The 19,757-nt window shown below is 32.3% G+C and overlaps 4 protein-coding genes across 4 annotated transcripts; 2 read left to right on the plus strand and 2 right to left on the minus strand.

Moving 5' to 3' along the window:
- Positions 1 to 602: 602 nt before the first annotated feature.
- On the plus strand, positions 603 to 2,059 carry LOC9315799 (pyridoxal 5'-phosphate synthase subunit PDX1.1). The gene has a single exon (XM_002879686.2). The coding sequence runs from the start codon at positions 996 to 998 to the stop codon at positions 1,923 to 1,925; it is 930 nt and encodes a 309-aa protein (XP_002879732.1). The 5' UTR covers positions 603 to 995; the 3' UTR covers positions 1,926 to 2,059.
- Positions 2,060 to 2,178: 119 nt separating this feature from the next.
- On the minus strand, positions 2,179 to 4,278 carry LOC9315800 (probable 2-oxoglutarate-dependent dioxygenase ANS). Its single transcript, XM_021028106.1, has 3 exons — positions 3,645 to 4,278; positions 2,679 to 3,012; positions 2,179 to 2,567 (listed from the first exon to the last, which is right to left on the minus strand). Exons 1-3 carry the CDS (start codon positions 4,121 to 4,123, stop codon positions 2,319 to 2,321), a joined length of 1,062 nt encoding a protein of 353 aa, XP_020883765.1. The 5' UTR covers positions 4,124 to 4,278; the 3' UTR covers positions 2,179 to 2,318.
- Positions 4,279 to 8,970: 4,692 nt separating this feature from the next.
- LOC9317637 (trihelix transcription factor GT-3b) lies at positions 8,971 to 10,567 on the plus strand. The gene is made up of 2 exons (XM_002879687.2): positions 8,971 to 9,516; positions 9,742 to 10,567. The coding sequence occupies exons 1-2, from the start codon at positions 9,208 to 9,210 to the stop codon at positions 10,306 to 10,308; spliced, it is 876 nt and encodes a 291-aa protein (XP_002879733.1). The 5' UTR covers positions 8,971 to 9,207; the 3' UTR covers positions 10,309 to 10,567.
- Positions 10,568 to 14,422: 3,855 nt separating this feature from the next.
- LOC9315801 lies at positions 14,423 to 17,324 on the minus strand. Its single transcript, XM_002881525.2, has 7 exons — positions 17,163 to 17,324; positions 16,994 to 17,065; positions 16,731 to 16,880; positions 15,851 to 16,015; positions 15,486 to 15,539; positions 15,120 to 15,269; positions 14,423 to 14,867 (listed from the first exon to the last, which is right to left on the minus strand). Exons 1-7 carry the CDS (start codon positions 17,232 to 17,234, stop codon positions 14,496 to 14,498), a joined length of 1,035 nt encoding a protein of 344 aa, XP_002881571.1. The 5' UTR covers positions 17,235 to 17,324; the 3' UTR covers positions 14,423 to 14,495.
- Positions 17,325 to 19,757: the final 2,433 nt, after the last annotated feature.

Genomic DNA, 19,757 nt, shown 5'->3' on the forward strand with positions numbered 1-19,757 from the left:
GAAATGAAAATGCATATGTATATTGCACATTATATGTTGTCGAACAAAGTACTACTATTGTATCCTCTTAGGATTTACAAGTCTATAAGTTTTAAAGATGAAAGAGAACAAAAACTGATAAAGAGGTCTTGGGTTCGAAGTACACTTGAGAGTTGAGACTTGAGAGTAAGAGCATGCCCATTAGTTAAGATACCCATGAAAGATGCTCTAACGTTATTTCCAAAAAAATTGTTTACAAGCTGACTCTAGATCGCGGGAAATCAGAAGATTCTGATCCGTTGTATAAAATTATATGGATGATATGTTACGATTCAGATTAGGACACGATTATTGATTTTATGTTATAATTTTGTTTATTTTTTCAAGATTTTTAAATTCTAATTATAGTATTTCTTAAAGTTTTTAGAAAGATTATTACGACAAATTTTCATGTTTTATATATTATGTATGAGTGTTTTGTTATCTCTATTTTTAGTTAAATACCTCTCTAAAGAGTTTTCTTAAATTAAATTTTTAATTTTTGAATAACTTCGGATTTAATATATGAATTATTGACTGAATAATTAAGGATTGCAAGTTATTTGATTAAATTTCATATTTTTTCCAAAATCTCCACACATTTTTTACCAAAAAAAACAACAACACACTTGCACACATAACATATCCGAATCAGTGGTTCTTCGACATACACGATGATATAGGGAACTGAGCTTCCACGTCAACAAGATAATAATCTCTCCAGTGTTCATGGTCTTACACCAAAAGAAACAAATCTTGTGGTCAAAGTTTCCAAACGTAGCTTCTCCTCTCTACACTCCCCTGCACAACAATCAACGTACCCTTTCATTAACAACCGTACGATGAACTTACTTTGACTATCTTTTCTCAATCCAACAGCTCACAATCCACAAACAAATTTCAAATCGCGCCTCACTCTCTCCATATATAATCCCGTCTCTCCTCTGCTCCACACTCTCTCAAAACCCTAGAAAAAAATGGCAGCAACCGGAGTTGTGGCGGTGTACGGCGAAGGAGCCATGACGGAGACGAAGCAGAAATCTCCCTTCTCCGTCAAGGTTGGTCTCGCTCAGATGCTTCGTGGCGGTGTTATCATGGACGTCGTCAACGCAGAGCAAGCTCGAATCGCTGAAGAAGCCGGCGCTTGCGCCGTGATGGCTCTTGAACGTGTACCTGCCGATATTCGAGCTCAAGGGGGTGTTGCTCGAATGAGCGATCCTGAGATGATTAAAGAAATCAAAAACGCCGTGACGATCCCGGTGATGGCGAAGGCACGAATTGGTCATTTCGTTGAAGCTCAGATCTTGGAAGCAATCGGAGTTGATTACGTCGACGAGAGTGAAGTTCTCACTCTCGCCGACGAAGATAATCACATCAACAAACATAATTTCAAAATCCCTTTTGTTTGTGGATGTAGGAACCTCGGTGAAGCTTTAAGGCGGATCCGTGAAGGAGCCGCCATGATAAGAACTAAAGGAGAGGCTGGAACTGGAAACGTTGTTGAAGCCGTTAGGCACGTGAGGAGTGTGAACGGAGCTATTCGGTTACTTAGAAACATGGACGATGACGAAGTTTTCACTTTCGCGAAAAAGATCGCTGCGCCGTATGATTTGGTTGTGCAGACGAAGGAGCTTGGGAGGTTACCGGTGGTTCAATTCGCTGCCGGGGGAGTTGCGACTCCCGCGGACGCGGCTTTGATGATGCAGTTGGGATGTGATGGAGTGTTTGTTGGGTCGGGTGTTTTCAAGAGTGGAGATCCGGTGAAAAGGGCTAAGGCGATTGTGCAGGCGGTTACGAATTATAGAGACGCGGCGGTGTTGGCGGAGGTGAGCTGTGGTTTAGGTGAAGCCATGGTTGGTCTTAATTTGGATGATAAGGTTGAGAGGTTCGCTAGCCGTTCTGAGTAACCAATCAAATTTCAGCTGTTTTTATCCTTACTTTAAAATGTATCCACAAAACCAATATTCTCGATTTATTCAAAATTTTATAGAAAAAAAAATTGGAAATGAGGATTTTGTTGGCTAGTGAGTGCCAACCATAATTTCATGGGACTAATGGTAAATTCTACAACTAAGTTTTTGTGAAATTAACATTATCAAACCTCAGGAGAGAGCAGCAATATATATTTTTTTCAGTAACACAAGAGGCTAAAAAAAAAAGTTAACATGAGAATCTGAATTGATACCAATTTTATAAGTTTTTCTTTCATATAGTGTAAAGATACGGTTTACATATTATTTAGTAACGACTATATCAAGGACATAGGAATAAGAGATTATACTTGGAATGTGTATCAATTATCATCTACTTAATAACAGTGAATCAACCTGGTTTTTTCCACAAGGACCCTTTTGCCGTATCAGAGAACGGTACTCGTCGAACCTGATCGGTTTATAAAGAGCAGGTCGGTTTTCTGTTACTAGTTCTTCGATTGGTCCAATCGGGATATCACTTCTCGGGTTATAGAAGAATGCCAAAGAGACTCGTTCCATACCGGAATTAACGATCACTTGATGCTCCACACTTTTGTAAATTCCATTGCTAAGTATCTACATATCGATATATCCAACATTATTATTGGTTAGTATTTGTAGAGTCCATTTCAAGAAAGTAGATCAATTATCACACAATATTAAGTTTAAGAAAGTAAGATATTATACCTGAATCTGATCCCCAATGTTAACGATCAAAGCATTGGGGACTGATTTAACGGTGATCCAGCCATCACAACGACGGACCTGGAGGCCAGCGACCTTCTCGTCCGGGAGAAGAATGGTGATGCCACCAGGGTCAGAATGGGAAGATAGACCTAGAGTGAGATGTGGCTGAGGGCATTTTGGGTAGTAGTTTGTCCTGAGAGAAGCTCCGACTTTGTCTTCTCCTCCTAAAGCCTTCATGAGATGGTTTGGTTCTAAACCTAAACTCTCTGACAATGTCTCCGTCAGCCTCTCGCACAGTTTTTTCACTTCTTCTCCGTACTCTTCAATCAATTCTCTGCACATAAATTAGTTTTTTCCTCGATATATGTTAATTACAAATTATCTTTATCTCTATGAGAGAAATATAGAACAGAAAATCTATAATTGGTTAATAGATTTATTTTCTCGATATTAATTCAATCGATGCCTATATAAAACTTTATTGTGAGATCCGTTAACTGAATTTTTTTTTGAAGTAAGCCATCAGTAAATCTCAAGACCTAAGTTATAAATAACACAAGATTTCCATTTTATTTAATTTGGTCGATCGGTCAAACATGTGTATATACACATTTATTTATGTATTATAAAAGAAAAGTCATGTTTCACGTGGGTATAATGACCATATGTAACGTGTTCACACATAAGACACGTGCCTTAAATAAACATTTAGACCAAACGGCCATGTGTGTACGTTTATGCAATCTGAGTACTTCCACATAATTCAGATGCTTGAACTCCTAAAAATAAAAAACACACACAAGTAACGTGTCCCCATATATGCAAAACATTCACTTAGTAAGAAATCTCCTTTTAGTAAACGGTTTCGTAAACATCTACAATTTCTACACTCAGGAATATAAATATATAGACCTAAACCACATATGTATAGACAAATAAATTACAAGAATTTATATGCATGGGTACCTGATCTTAGGAGGCTGAGATGGCCACTTGGAGGGGCTTCTTATGGAAGAAGGCAAGTAATTGAGGAAGAAATAATCACTCCAATCTAATTTAGCATCTTTCACAACCCCAAGGCGGCTTCCATATCCCTCGTACGTGTCCGGTGAGTTTGCATACTTCCGTTTCTCGTCTAGCGGTAGCTCGAAGAACTCTCGCCACGCTCCTCTCACGCTCTCCATCAGCGAGTGGTTCACACCATGGTTCACCATTTGGAAAAAACCCCACTCCTCACACGCGCTCCTCACGAGCCTTAACCCCTCTGGTTTCCCCCAAACGTCGTCCATGTCTAGAACGGGGATTTCCATCTCAGCATCGGATTGGGTGGTGTTAAAGACCGGTCTCTGATGAGCCGGTTTTACATAGCGGTTTGGTACAGTTGGTACACCGGTTTGGGACAAGGATTGCACGGAAACAATTGGCTCAGGCCAGCATGTAGCCATTTTGTGAATTGTTTTGGAAGTTAGAAAAAAAGGATATGAAGATACTCAAGGAGAGAAATGTAGTGGAAGAATGAATGTTGTAGATGGTGGAAGAAACAAGGACGAGTGGGGATATAAATAGGGAAAATTGTAAAACCAAAATGAAACGTGAAACAATTAATGATACGATGATATTCTTTTATTCCAGACTTTTTTTTCTATTGAATATTGAGGTCGACAAAATAAAACCTTGCATGCTAAGCTAGTTGGATGATAAACATAATAAGACACGTTTTAAAAGAGTTGTGGATAAATGTCGACAATATTGCTTTTTTGTGTCTTCAGTGACTTTTGAAGTGAAGGAGATAGGGAACGAATTTCGGCGCCGTGCGACGGTTTGCAACATGTACAAAAGTAATAAACAATGTGTTTATGTAAATTAAATGATTATGCTTTAGTACTTTTGCATCTTATAGAATAAGAGTTTAATGACTTTTGCACGATTGACAGACTTTAAAATACCAAATCAACAACAGATTATCGGTGGAGGTCATGCCAACATTTGGAACGAAAACAGCCAAACCCATAGTGTATTTTTTCCATGTTCATTGTATTTCTATAGACTAAAGTAGAGATCATCATGTAAGTGGTGCACAATTTAAATTATTGTTTTGATTTGTAATCCACAAAAGCCAAAAAACAAACAAATACCAAAATTGTTTTGAAAAATGGTTTCAGTATAATGGTTGAACCATCTTCTGATTGGTGCAACATTGTTGAATGATTTTGGATGAATGAAATTCCCAAAAAAATAATTATAAAATACTCAAAAACTTATTTAAATGATATTTTTTTCAATTATATTTCTAACATGTCTATGATATATATATAACAAAACGTTTAAGACAAATGTTTAAACATGAGAATAGAATCACGTTTTCAAAACGTGACAACTAAAGATATACCGTTTATCAATCTAACTCTGTTAAATTTTCTATTTCTTATTCTACAAATGTTATTTTGACGCTATAAATGGTATTTCTAACATGTCTATGATATATTCATCGTATATATCTATTTTCTTTTATCTTCTAGATCGAGATATGTCAAAAATAAATACTAGATTCGTGATGTTGACAAAGAAATTGTCCGCCTAATATGTTGAATACTGTGAACGTAAATGATGTGATAATTAAATAAATGAATCAATTACCAAATAAGGATTTTTAGTGGCATTCATAGATTTGTCACTTTGCCTAAAGTATATTAGATTTGCCAATTTTTTAATATCTAAAAATACCCTTTAACACATTTGGGTTTATTTGGTTCTACCCTTTTTACAGTAAAACCTCTATAAATTAATAATGTTGTGACCATGATAATTTATTAATTTATAGTGATATTAATTTATCTATAAATTAATACTTATTAGTTTATCTATAAATACTTATTAATTTATAGAGTAAATGAATATTTATTAATTTATAGAAATTTTGTTTCAATTGTGAAAACTTTTTGAAAAAAATATGAGCCAAAGCAATATAATCTAAATAACATTAATGTTTTGGATGTTATAATTTTATAGTTTTAAACTTAAACACTTAATATTTCGAAGAGAAAATAATCTCTTTTGACAATGAATAACAACGATTATAGAATTCACATATACAAACGATATACATAAATTAAAATTCAAAAAACAGTGACATCCATTGTTGTATTTTAAAAACCTATACGACTATTAAAACAAACATTACGCATATTCAAAATTTGAAAACTTACAAAAACTTTTGGCTATTTTATGAAAACACTAACACTACATAGGGATTTCAAAAAACTTATTATCTTATTACCTTATCGAATTTGGTTAATTTTTACACCGGTTCGAATTGGGACCACCAAAATTTATTAATTTATCGTGTTTATTAATTTATCGAGTATTAATTTATAGAGGTTCTACTGTATAATTTTTTTTAAGGAATAGTATTTATAATTAAGTATGTATTTTATAGAAAAAATAGAAACATAAGAGAATAAAATTCTCAAATATGTATTTTATCTTAAAAGTTCCTCTAAAATTTAGCTTTTAAGTGGCAGAAAATGGAAAATTTAAAATAGTTTAGATAAAGTGACAAATCTAAAATGGCAAAATCAATAATAATCCAAAAACAAAATAACATCTAACTCGTTGATTGTTTTGAAGACAACAGCTATGTGGCCAAGAAAAAATGAAGAAAAAACCAAAATCAAAATGTGGGCTACTGACCTACTGTGTATAGGATGCATTCATTTACAGCTACCAAACGCACACGTGAACAAAAGTATTTTTATTTTTGATAAATTTTTTTTTTGTTTCTGATAAACACTATATAAAATTAAAGGTAATCGAAAATAAAATGAATTAATTACGGATTTTGCCCTTTGTTATAATGGCATTTGTGGATTTTGCCATTTTTTGAATAGTTTGTGGATTTTGCCATTTTTCAATCTCCAAAAATATGATTTAACATGCGTTTCACTCGTTATGTTTGAGTTTAGTCGGTTCCATTTGTTCTTAGAGTTTAGTATTTGGTATAAAGTACGTATTTTTGCAAAAAAAAATCATAAATACGTACATTTTTAAGTGTTAAAAAAGGGCAAAATCCGTAAACTATTTAAAAAATAGTATTTTTGTAAGTTTTTCCAAAAAAAAATGGCATTTTAGACAATAATCCCAAATAAAATTCTACATTAAAGTCTTTTCGATGCTGTATTTGAAGGTTCCTATTTATATTATTAAAATGTGTTGTTTCTAAAGTATATATATCCTTTTCTTCACTCTACAATTTTTTTGTTTGCTAACAATTTTACCTTCACTGTTTACTATACAAAAAACCTCTGTATTAGTGAATAATATATGCAATAGAACAGATTGTGACAACAATTTGTGATGGAAGTTAATTAAGACAATTTTGCAGCGGTATTTAAAGCCGCAAACAACACAAAATTGATATAGATTTTATGGTCCCTAAAGAACTTCAAAATTTGTTTTAAGTTTTTCGCAATAAAAATAGAATAAAAAATTAGCTAGGAACTATATACTCTGGTCACAAAAACCATAGGAAATGTAGCTTTTGAAAAAATTCACCATAAATTGGTTCTGATCTTTTTATATCGACATAAATTTGGTGAAAGTCCAAATAACATAATCAAACAAGTGGTTCCTTCAACAGATTAACAAACGAGGCAAAATAAAAGTGAATGAACAAAGCAGACAAAGATTTTTCCAAACTTCATTTAAGAGACTAGATCGACTTTAGTCCTTTTCTTTAGAGAGTTGCAGTTTTTATTTATTGGTAGGGTTACACAAATTGTTCTTATGTGAGTCCAATTGCCAAATTGTACATCACTCGAAGACAAATTGGGCCCAAACTGTGTAGAATGGGTTTGGGCTGACAACCCATAGTAAACCTTGGTTGAAAATGAAATCAGTTTGCTTTAAGAATTCAAAATTGGCCTAACAAGTTTCACATCTCTAGAATGCTTGCTATTCCACGCACGTGTCACACTATAATTCGTGTTTTCGTGAATGAAGAAATTATTACACCACTTTTGTTATTTTTGTAACTATCTAATCTAACACGTGAAGGAATTTAGGAAACGAGAGATTCTAGAGAAGTAATCATAGTTTTGTATTTTTTTAAAGTGCTTAAAATCAGAAAAAGATCGAGTTTTCCGGAAAAAAGAAAAATAAACAAATTGGTTTACCTGGTAGTCAGAAGGCATTCCAAACTCGGGATTGTGGGAAGTCCTCCCTCCTGTTGTTATCAACATTATTGTAGGAAGTCTGTCAGTTGGACTTTGGTCCAATTGGTTTACCTGGTAGTCAGAAATGCAGGCGGTCTAACTATCCTTGGCACTCAGTCGGAAGGTATTCCAAACTCGGGATAGGCAGAGTGGTAGCCCGAAGGACCTAGCCGTTAACACGGTGGACCAGTCCACTATGTACTATGTAGCACCTCGGTGCGTTCCTACCGGGACCGACTGGGTAGCTGATAGTGTTTATCAAAAAAAAAAAAACAAAGATAAAGTCGTAAATAGAAACTTGGGCATGAAGCTAAGGATATGACTGGTCGCCTAGAATTTATAACCACACAGTATTATTACAAAAGTATACAAACCGAAACTTCTGGCAGTGATGATGAAACCTCAACGCAATGTTATCGTCACATCAATTTAATACCTCATTATAATATGAATGAAAAGGCAGATTAAACAGAAAAATACTTATTTTTATTTTAAAAAATAAGAAAATATTAATACTCACCTATGTTTTTCTTACACTTTTCACCCTATAGCTTTTTTGGACAAAAGAAAAATTTTATTATATTATTTTAGGACTTGACTTTCTGTTAAAAATTTAACAAATTCTCATCATTTTTATTAAATTTATTATTTTTACCGAACTAACTCCGTAATTAATTCATTTCATACACATTATTTGACCATATGTCGACTGTCAGAATCTAGAATACTATTTGTCAAATGAAAGTAATTACATTATGAGATAACGATAGAAATATCCACATCCCTCCTGATCACCAGTCAACATATCTTTTATTAACGAATTGACTGATAATTTAAGACGCTAATCCCTTGCTCTATAGATCATTTAAAATTCCAACCAAAAAAAAAAAAGATCATTTAAATTAATAATTTAACATATTCTAGTACTAATTATTAATATGACATCTACCGAAAGCTTTTTTCTTTTTAATATTTTGTCAAAAGAAGACACACAAAAAAAGTAAATTATATTAGAAAAAATCCAAGACAATATAGAAAGAAAAAAAAAAAAGTAAACGCGTAGACAGATGGCGACAGGAGAAAGAGAGAGTGGAGAAGAAGAAAAGAATTGCGATCAAAGAAAATTAGACATCTTTCTTCCAACGTTTTCACATTACAAAACACAAACCAAAAGATAAAGAAAACAAGAAATATTTTTTCTTCGATCTGAAAAAGTGAAAGCTTCTTCTAAAATCACAAAACAAAATCTTTTGCTTTAAAGATCGTTTGGTGATTTTGTTTTTTGTTTTTTTTTTACTAGTTCTTCTTGATTCTTTCATATGGATGGACATCAGCATCATCACCTTCACCAGCTTCAATATCTCAACAAGCATCATCTTCATCATCCTCAATCGCAAACGCCGGAAATAGCGTCTCCGGTAGCGGTTGGGGATAGGTTTCCACAGTGGAGCGTTGAAGAGACAAAAGAGTTGATAGGGATAAGAGGAGAGCTAGATCAGACTTTCATGGAGACAAAACGGAACAAGCTTCTTTGGGAAGTTATCTCTAACAAGATGAGAGACAAAAGCTTTCCTCGTAGCCCTGAACAGTGCAAATGCAAGTGGAAGAACCTCGTCACTCGTTTTAAGGTCTCTTCTCTCTCCCTCTTCTTACATTTTGTGGATGTGTTATAATCTTGGAGGTCTTGCATGGAACAAATAAATCATTTTTTTTTGTAACCAATAAATATTGAATCTTATATAGTCCATAATCTTTCAGGGACAAAGACAATCTTGTTGTCCATAATATTCTGAGTAGTTTAGTTTTATATGCATATATAGTCTCATTGGTAATGTATTGGTTGATGTTTCTAGGGATGTGAGACAATGGAGGCAGAGACAGCGAGACAACAGTTCCCTTTTTATGATGATATGCAAATTATATTTACCACTAGAATGCAGAGAATGCTATGGGCTGAATCCGAGGGAGGAGGAGGGGGAACAAGCGGGACAGCGAGAAAGAGAGAGTATTCTTCAGAAGAGGATCAAGAAGAGAATGTGAATGAAGAGCTACTAGATGTTAGCAACGACCCGAAAATCCTAAACCCGAAAAAGAACATTGCAAAGAAGCGAAAAGGCGGTAGTAATAGTAGTAGTATCAATATTGGTGTAAGAGAAGTGTTGGAAGAGTTTATGAGACATCAAGTGAGAATGGAGAGCGAGTGGAGAGAAGTATGGGAAGCGAGGGAGAAGGAAAGAGCAGAGAAAGAAGAAGAATGGAGAAGGAAGATGGAGGAGCTTGAGAAGGAGAGGTTGGCAATGGAGCGGATGTGGCGGGATAGAGAGGAGCAACGGCGGTCGAGGGAGGAGATGAGAGCAGAGAAGAGGGATTCACTTATCAATGCATTGCTTGCTAAGCTTACTAGAGATGGTTCCCTCTAATCTTTTATCAGATTTTCTTAACCTAAATTAAATTGTTCTTATATGCTTGTTTGGGGTGTAGTGTAGGTACAATTATTTGGTGGGGGAAGAGAATATCTATGGCAAAGCTCAACACTCATATATTGATTGATATGATGGCATATTTGAGTTTGAGTGAGGCTTTAGTTATATATCAACCCCACATTATTCTTCCTGGTTTATATTTTGGTGAGCCAAATTCTTATAGCATATCATTTAATCTTAGTAGTATAATGGTTTTAATTAGTAATTCGTAGGACGATATTGCATGTGTAGTATTTTAGACTAATTTGAATTTTGTTAGAGATAACCTACAAATCCATAGTGTTGGCGAATGTAATATCGGTCCCAAAAATTATCTTCATGCAGAAGAGAACGAAGATTAGTTTGTTCGTTTGGTTGCCGCAAGTAGTTGCGGTAGCGGCAGACGCAGGTGAAGTTGTTCGTTTGGTCGCCGCATATACGTGCGGCATAACGCTGCGGCATGCAAAGGCCTCTTTCTGCGGCTAAAAAATTTGGACGCTAATTAAAGTCAGCGTCAAACGATTAAAAGCTGCCGCTGCCGCTGCCGCAGTTTCTGCGGCGACAAAACGAACAACAACCTGTCGTAATGTTTGCCGCCGCCGCTACCGCCTACGACGAAACGAACAGACTCGATACTAAGATTTTTATGGACTAACTTTGATGAAAATGTAGAGATCAAGAGAGCAAAACACAAATTAGTATCAAACATGCTAGATCAAAGAATGAAAAGTTATCCTATGAATTATGGGACCATTTAGGTCCATTGCCTGTGATCTGAACTTTTATTATTTTAACATATTTTTTTCTTTTCTTTTACGATGTTTGAGAATAATAGTATCTAACAAGGCAAGACAATACGGCATTGCGTCTGGCGTTTCTTATCCACATAAATTTGTTTACATATATATATATATTTTTTTTGTTTTTGTATTAGGACCGAAATTGTATTTTGTTTTGTAAATTTATATTTATATATTAAGGAGATCCTTACTGAATAAACACATCACGTGTTATTCTAGCAAATACTTAAATCAGTTTTATTTTGTAGATCGTCTCTCAATTGGAAAGAGTATAGTGGGTGATTGGTTCGTCTGTACCTGTACATTTATTGATGTAAAATTTCTGCTGTAGGTGTGATGACTATAGCTGTAAGTTTATTACAGTAGAAATTAGGCTGTAAGTTTTATTAATATAATATTATTATTTAAATAAATTAGTTGTAGAAATAAGATTTTGGTTGTATGTATTTTTAAACAAAAAATATGATTGGTAAATAGTACGTGTTATATAATATTGTTCACAAATATAAATTTAATAAATTATGATATACATATACATTATAAAAACAATGTGAGTTATATATATTTTTTGCCCAAAAAAAGAGTTATATATATGTCATAAAGTATATGTTTACCTACTATTTATAACCATAAAAATAAATTTTTATAATATATTTATGGATGAAAACTATAATAATGTTTTTAAAGAAAAGAAGAAAATAAAATGGAAAGAAGAAAAAAAAGATACAACCCTTCTAAAAACCAAAAAGTTGTGCTTTAGAAAAACTTGTACTTACAGCCAAAATAATTAAAAAAATATTGTTTGGGCTGTGAGAAAAAATAGGAAAGCTACATCAAGATTGTTTCAATTTTGGAGCTGTAGCTTTTTTAGTAAATTTATAAATTTCCTATAACCCAATCAATCATGCCCATATATGTCTTACCATCTTAAGGCCGGTTTTTTTTGGTAGAAAGTTTAAGGCTTTATATTTATAGTCTTTCATAAGATTTTTGAATCTAAAATTATAAATTTAGTATTTGACTCTTTCAGTCATTTAATATATATAAAAAAGAGAGTATAATTCGAAATTGATGACTCAAAACAAATTCAAGATATTTAATTTTCTAAAAATGCATGGAACAAAAGAAGTGGCAAACATAGTTATCTTTATCCCACGTTTGGATTAAAGTTTTCAAAATTTTTTGTATTCAATATCAAATGGTAAACTTCAGCGGACTGATATTTTAAAGGGTATACAAAGGTTAACGCGCTTAACTTGAAGCAATATTGAATCGAAGAATCATGGATCCTCTTCTGAAATGGACAATAAGTAATGGAAGAAAGCAGTATTCTAAATCTAAGCAATGTAAAATGTGTACGATAAAATTTTTTTTTGTTTTACAAATTAAAAATTTTAGATTCGTAACCAAGTTCTTATGTACAGTAGAAATTTAAGACTTTTTGATTCTTTTCTCGGTTGGTAATAGCATCTCCAGTCGTTGAGAGACTCAAATACGTTTCTTACAGATTTATATTGTTATTTTGGGAGACTCACAAAAATGCTCATTTTCTCATGACCTTTTTCAAAAATACTCTCTCCCTAATAGCTTTCCTGAAACTGACCATTTTACCTTTAATGAGAATTTAACCTAAATAAAAAACCCTAGCTCCCATCACCCAGATTGCCGCCGACTACGCCGCCGCCGACGAGATCTATTTTCATCTTCTCACAGGAGGAGATCCAGCGATTGAGAGAGAATCTACGCCTTTGATTTATCCAAAACTCGATTTCGTTGCTAGATTTGTCATGTTTATGTATTTCAACATTTTTCTTCTGTCAATATGATGAAATCTCTCAGATTTGGATTCTCAATTTTCTGTAATCACACAAAAATCCTCTTTAATCTCTTATTCTTCGGCTTAAGTTTGATTTCACGGTTTCAATTTCGATTTCAAAAACGATTGTTGTTTTTTGTTCCTTTAAAATACTTTGTAAATCCTTTTAAAACCTTTAAAATACCTTGTAAAACCTTTTTAAACATTTAAAATAACCTTTAAAATACATTGTAAAACCTTTTAGAACTTTTAAAATACATTGTAAAACCTTTTAAAAACCTTTAAAATACCTTGTAAAACCTTTTTAAACATTTAAAATAACCTTTAAAATACATTGTAAAACCTTTTAGAACTTTTAAAATACATTGTAAAACCTTTTAAAACCTTTAAAATACCTTGTAAAATTTTTACAATACCTTGTAAACTCTTTTAAATACATTGTAAAACCTTTTTAAAAGCATGTACAACCTTTAAAATACGTTGTAACATCCATAAGTGGAATAAATTAAAGATGATATACAGATTTCGCTTGAAAAAAGCTTCTAAAAGACAGAGATCGGTTACCTGGAATTGACAGAGACGAACACAGAGGGAGAGTGATATAGATCTCGCTTGAAAAATCGAACCCAACAGATCTGGATTGAAACGCTTGAAAAATCGAACCCAACAGATCTGGATTGAAACGCTTGAAAATCGTTCGAATTTGAAAATCGTTCGAATTTTACATCTAGTGGGATTCGAATTAGGAATCAACAACGGTGTCGCCGGCTCCTCCGCCATTTTCAACAGATTACGGGTTCGATGGAGCAGACGACGACAAGAGAAGATGGGATTTTAGGGTTTTGGCCTGCAACATGTATCTCATTAAACAAGGGTATTTTAATCAGTTTAGATATTTTTGAGAGGCATTTTTAAAAATGACCAACTGAAAGGAACATCATTAAAAAAGGGCATTATTAACAATTTTTCTATTTTAAAATCATTAGATAATTTAATTAAAATTTATTTAATAAAGAAACTGAACAATTCATGAGAAGACACTTGCCTTTAAAAATTTCTCAAATGAGAACAGTTTATTGTGTTTTAATGTTAAAATGCCCTTTTAGAGATCCGTGCAATGAAAAAACGCTTCTCTCTCTTCCCACTATAGATTTTTCAGAGAGAGAAAGCGGTGAGTAAAATTATGGCTTACCATTTTATGGAGATACTCTAAAAAACAATAGATTAATTGGTTTTAATGTTAAAATATTTTTTTGGAGGATTTGGAGGAAATACTTTTACTATAGATTAATTGGTTATAATGAAAATATTTTTTTAGATCTCTGCAATGGAGATACTCTAAAAGCAATAGATTATGTAAAATTATTGTTTTTTTTTTTTTTGAAATTACTTTCTCATTCACACATGCTTAAGCTTTTTTTTAATATGTTAAATACTTCTAGTTCACAAGATGAAATTAGTTTAGTCAAATTTTATTTCTGTTGCAAATTTAATATAGTTTCAGTTGATACATATTAATTCATCTATCATCAAATATCACAGTTTCCACCTGGTCCCCCAAAAGAGAAAGCTACTCCATTTGGCTTGGAATAACCCCAGTATGATAATCTATAACACTGATAAGAATCTGCATATTGCCTTGCTCTCCTATCTTCAATATCAACTAGTTGATAATTTGAATTCTTCACTTTAACATGAATATAATATGAACTTTTATGAAAGTCAAAAACCGGAAAATGTCCATTTCCCATTGGAGGACTAATTCCATTTGGAGATGTAAAAGTATTTCCTCCAAATCGCACCAAAGAAGCTCCTTTATTTAAGTGTGTGAATAGTTCTTTGGGCCAATAACCAATTATTTCATCAAAGATTTTTAGTGCCCAATTTCCGCTGAAACCATCCTAATAAAGTATAAAACACAAAAAAATAATTACAAAGATATTTAAATTTTATGCGCATATATGTTATTTTAACAAAAAAAATTGACACACTATATTGAATAATGAAAAATTATAATGAGGGTGAACCCGATTATTTCAGAAGCCTAAACAAAGAACTTGAATTTGTGGCATTTATTAAAATAATTAATAACTACAATTCCTATCATTGTTGGCAAATAATTATTTCTCTTATAAAATGTGAAGAAAATTTACCTGTAAAACTTGTGGTATGATAACAAATGTTTCTTTACCACCATAAATAGAGGATTTATTAATAAAGCTTCCAATAACAGGAAATGGATTTATAATAACAAAACCAGGACACTTTGTATTATAACACCCCGTTTTCTTATATCCATCTGCCTGATAAATTCAAAAGAGGCAAAATATTTTGAGACACAAAGATACAAAAAGGCAACAAATGGTTTATTTTTATAAACATACAAAGATATGGTTTATTTTTATAAAGATACAAAGATATAAAGACTATTTTTTATAATCACAAAGTTTTATTGGTTTGTCATGTATAAAGAAACATAATTATTCGCAAAAAAAAAAACACATAACTAAGTCACTTACAGTCCAATATATTGTAAATCGCGTCAAAGTATCCCCGTATAATCTTGGATGCACCTATAAGAAAATATAAAATACATGATGAAATATGTGTACTATCTAAAATTTTAAAATATTAATATTTTTGTTTACAATATTAAAATAAATTAAAATATTAATCAAAATTTAAGTGGTAATTTTTTTGTTTAGAAAGAAAATATTAACCATTTTGTAATTTTCGTCGAATATGTATGCATAATTATAATTTTTTATGTTTACTTATATTTTTCTTTTTACGTATATATATTACGTATTTTAGTTCCATGTGTAAAATCACATGACTATGTATGAACTATACATACTTTGTTTTATAATTAATAATAACTTACCGCCCAACCAATTTGTATGCTATTGAGTTCACCACGAGGTCCATTCTCTAACCAAATTTGACTTTTGCTGTATTGGTTATTTTGTACTGTTACATTATGAACACTTATCATAGCTTCTGCTCCCCGATAGATGCTTCCATCCAAAACGGTCTCGATTGTTGCAAACTGTACATCAAAGGTATATAAATATAGGCTCGTTCACAAAATATACGTGTATTATAATTGACTTGATTTATAGATAGAATTAATGATAAATATATATACAACTTAAAAAAGCAACAACATGACTATATAAGTAAGCCTGGGCCGGATCCGGATATCCGGCATTTTTAGGGTTTCCGGATCCGCCTTTTCATTATCCGGATCCGGATCTGTTTCATCTGGATATCCGAATTTCGGATATCCGTAAAAATAGCCGTGTATCCGGATCCGGGTTTTTTTAATATAACTTTTTTATTAATATAATATTTGAAGAAAAATATTTAAAAACAAATAATTTAATATAAATAATTAAAAATATTATTAAATAATATTATTCCTATATAAAATAATAAAATTTATTAATAAAATTTAAATAATAGTAATAAAATATTAAAAAATATTATTATAATATAAAATATCCCGGATCCGGATATCTAGCTTTTAATTTTCTATTATCCGGAACCGGTTGGATCCGCTTTTTCATTATCCGGATCTGGATCCGCCCCACCCAGATATCCAGTTTTTCGGAGCGGATCGGAGCGGATCCCAGATCCCGGATAATTGGTCTCAGGGCTATATATAAGTATATATCTATTTACTTTTCGTGTGTTGCAAATCATAATTATATGCGATTAAATAAATTTCTGATAAAAATATATATATATAAAAAAAGAATTACATGTTGGCCGGGATAGTCGACTGTGTTGAGATGAACGCTTTCAGTTCCATTTCTTTGTTTTAAAATTGGCACTGTTCCTTTTGGACAACTTAGATCATTTTTTTGATATTTAATTTTTACATTGTGGCTTTCGTTGAAACTGAAATTTTCCTGTAACAGCACAAAATAACAGGATTAAGAAAATATAAGAGAATTTCAAAATTATGCTACATTTATTATAATGATATTTGATTATATCTAAGTATCCACTATAACTATTGTACCTGAATCTTGTGGTTTTTCAACAATGGATGTTGGAAAGCGGGTTGTTTGTATATATCAACACAATCAAATTTCTGTAAAATTGAATACAAAAATAATTCTTTTTGAGAAATTTAAATGATAAAATCTTAAGGAATGTAAAATTACAAGGTAGAAGTTATAGAAGCTCACATCAACGTTTCCTTCGACCATTTGCGTAAAAAGCAAATAAGAAGATAGAACAAGCACTAGATTTAAACCCATTGTTAAACTTTACTTATATTTCTCCATTGATATTTTGATCGCTATATATATAGAATTTGAGTCAACAGACATTTAACATGTTACAAAAAAAATTATACTTGAGTCAACAACAACTAATTAGTTTTATACCATTTTTAAGTTTTCTTTTAACAGAATACAGAAATACAATATAGCACACATAAAAATAAAATCTATGAAAAGAATACACTTTGACTAAAAAAGACACGAGGAGGCCAACGTGTCGCCACGAGTTAACTTCGATCTGTGACGTCACCTAGATACCTCTAATAAACTTAACAAAAGTATCAATCACAAAGTTGAACTAAAAACTTGAAAGTCTTGTAGTCTTTTATACATATAAAATTACTGTTATTTTTCATATAACTATTTAATACAGTTGACTAAAACATAACATTTTAATTCAATTGACAAAAGTTATAAGAGGAAAAGAAACTTGTTCATATAAACGTGAAAGTAAATTTGTCAACAAAAAATTTAGAAAATTTTGGTCCGTAAAATAAAATGCAATGGTTTAAAACACCTAATTGGTCCATGAAATGTAAAATGAGACTTGTCCAGAAAAACTAGAGTTGGTCAATGACATTACCTAAACTTTTGAACCCGTAAACACCAAAACTCTAATATTAAAAATTGTTTTTTGAGCCCATTAATAAGCAAAAAATTTTAGCCCATTTAATAACTTAAAGTGCATCAAGGGATGCTCTTATGTAGCAACAGATTTTTCCTGATTGGCTAAAAGACCTTTTTGAATGTGAGAGAAGCTATGCCTCTGTTTCGGATCTTCATCCATAATTCTTTTTAGACTTTGGTGTAGATAACTTGTGTCTTTGCTAACACCCGTTATTTATAGAATGACTAGATGACAAAAAAACAAAACTGTAAGAAAAGTCAAAATTATAGTATTGATTACGATCGAAGATGGCACCTCCATCTGGTGCATACTACAAAATTCGCCGTGCATCACTACAAAGTACAAACTCTCGAATTGATATCCCCACTTTTTAAATATATTTTAATATTGCCCTTCCATCTTTTATATTATAAAACACGTTATTTGACCAATCAAAATTTGATACATAGATTTTTTTCATAATTTAAATTATTTAAAATTCTAAAATAAAATTGAGATCGTGGAAAAACAAAAAACAAAAAGACAAAACTTATTATAACTACCGAACAAAAACATGTCCAAAGCTCTTTCTCTTTATACATTTTTTTTTTTTTTCACAATAGATATTACATGGGTAAAACCCCAGATTTTTTTTTTTTTTTTTTTTAATTTCCATTAAAATAATTAAAACATACAAGGCAAAGAGCCCAAACTGGAGCACGCAGGCCCGAAAATTAAAAAGTACAAGGCTAAAAGCCCACAAAAAGGCACGCAGGCCCAAGAAAAAAACACAAGACAGAGGAAGAAAGCCAGAATAAAGGTCTCCCGAAGCAAAAGAGAGCAAACCTAGCTTTAGTCTTGGAACAGCGCGAACCAAGTGACGAGGAGAGAGGAGCCCAAAGGTCACGATAAACCCCAGAATTTAATAAATACAATTTTCTAAATACTAATAACTAGAATAAAATTGCCCTACAGACAGGACAAGTGTTGTTCCATTGACTTAAACAGTGGAAGTGGAACGCGTGTCCACAAACTGTGTTAGCCAATGGAACATTCGACTCAAATTTACCTAGACATATACTACATTTACGTTCTGGATACCTAAATACAAATTGCTCCATTGGAACGGCCATAAGACCGGGAGCAATATCTTGTTGTTCATCGCTACAAAAATATATTTTAAAAAACAAAAAAAGAAATCCTACAACAACTAAGGCGACAAAGACACAGAAAAACGGCAGTAATGCTGCAATGAAGTTTTGATAGAATATTGAAGCACGGACTGCATTCAACATGATCAAAAGAGAGAAAAGAAAAATCAGAGAAAGAGAAAAAAAGATCGGAAGAAAGAGACTGTGTTTAGCGACTGTGTTTAATTAGGACGGCTAGATTTAAAAAGCAGCGACAAATAAAAACTAAAAAGAAGCGACGGTATAAATGGTGAAGGATAAGGACCTTATCATAAGGTGTCACCGTTGATCGCCAGGTGAACAAGCACTCCACCTCCGACTGTTTTTGATGCACAACTCCCAAGTAAAGGTGTGAGGTGGAGTTAAGAAGAAGAGGATCGGAAGAATTACAGAAAATTTTTGATCATTAGGTGGAGTTAAGAAGAAGAGGATCGGAAGAATTACAGAAAATTTTTGATCATTGATCATTAGGTGAGGAGGAATTACAAATTTCTCCATTAGTAGTAAATTACCTCAAAAAGAAGGTTAGCAAAGAAACGAAATTTTTTGCTAATAAGTAAATTTAGATTTTTTTGCTAATAAGCAAAGAAGGTTATGATTTTAGATTTTTCATACGTAGTCTAGTATAATACAAAAACCGTATAGTGTAGTATAGTAGTGTATAATACAAAAACCGTATAGTGTAGTATATGTGTATAATAC

The sequence above is a fragment of the Arabidopsis lyrata genome, assembly GCF_000004255.2.
Source record: "Arabidopsis lyrata subsp. lyrata unplaced genomic scaffold ARALYscaffold_4, whole genome shotgun sequence".
NCBI lineage: Eukaryota > Viridiplantae > Streptophyta > Magnoliopsida > Brassicales > Brassicaceae > Arabidopsis > Arabidopsis lyrata.

Coding starts and splice junctions, on each gene's coding strand:
- LOC9315799 (XM_002879686.2), top strand. CDS start 996: ATGGCAGCAACCGGAGTTGTGGCGGTGTACGGCGAAGGAGCCATGACG.
- LOC9315800 (XM_021028106.1), bottom strand. CDS start 4,123: ATGGCTACATGCTGGCCTGAGCCAATTGTTTCCGTGCAATCCTTGTCC. Junction 3,013..3,644: donor TCTCAGCCTCCTAAGATCAG/GTACCCATGCAT, acceptor ATTTATGTGCAG/AGAATTGATTGAAGAGTACG. Junction 2,568..2,678: donor ACATTGGGGATCAGATTCAG/GTATAATATCTT, acceptor ATCGATATGTAG/ATACTTAGCAATGGAATTTA.
- LOC9317637 (XM_002879687.2), top strand. CDS start 9,208: ATGGATGGACATCAGCATCATCACCTTCACCAGCTTCAATATCTCAAC. Junction 9,517..9,741: donor ACCTCGTCACTCGTTTTAAG/GTCTCTTCTCTC, acceptor TGATGTTTCTAG/GGATGTGAGACAATGGAGGC.
- LOC9315801 (XM_002881525.2), bottom strand. CDS start 17,234: ATGGGTTTAAATCTAGTGCTTGTTCTATCTTCTTATTTGCTTTTTACG. Junction 17,066..17,162: donor TGGTCGAAGGAAACGTTGAT/GTGAGCTTCTAT, acceptor TCAATTTTACAG/AAATTTGATTGTGTTGATAT. Junction 15,270..15,485: donor GATTTACAATATATTGGACT/GTAAGTGACTTA, acceptor TGAATTTATCAG/GCAGATGGATATAAGAAAAC.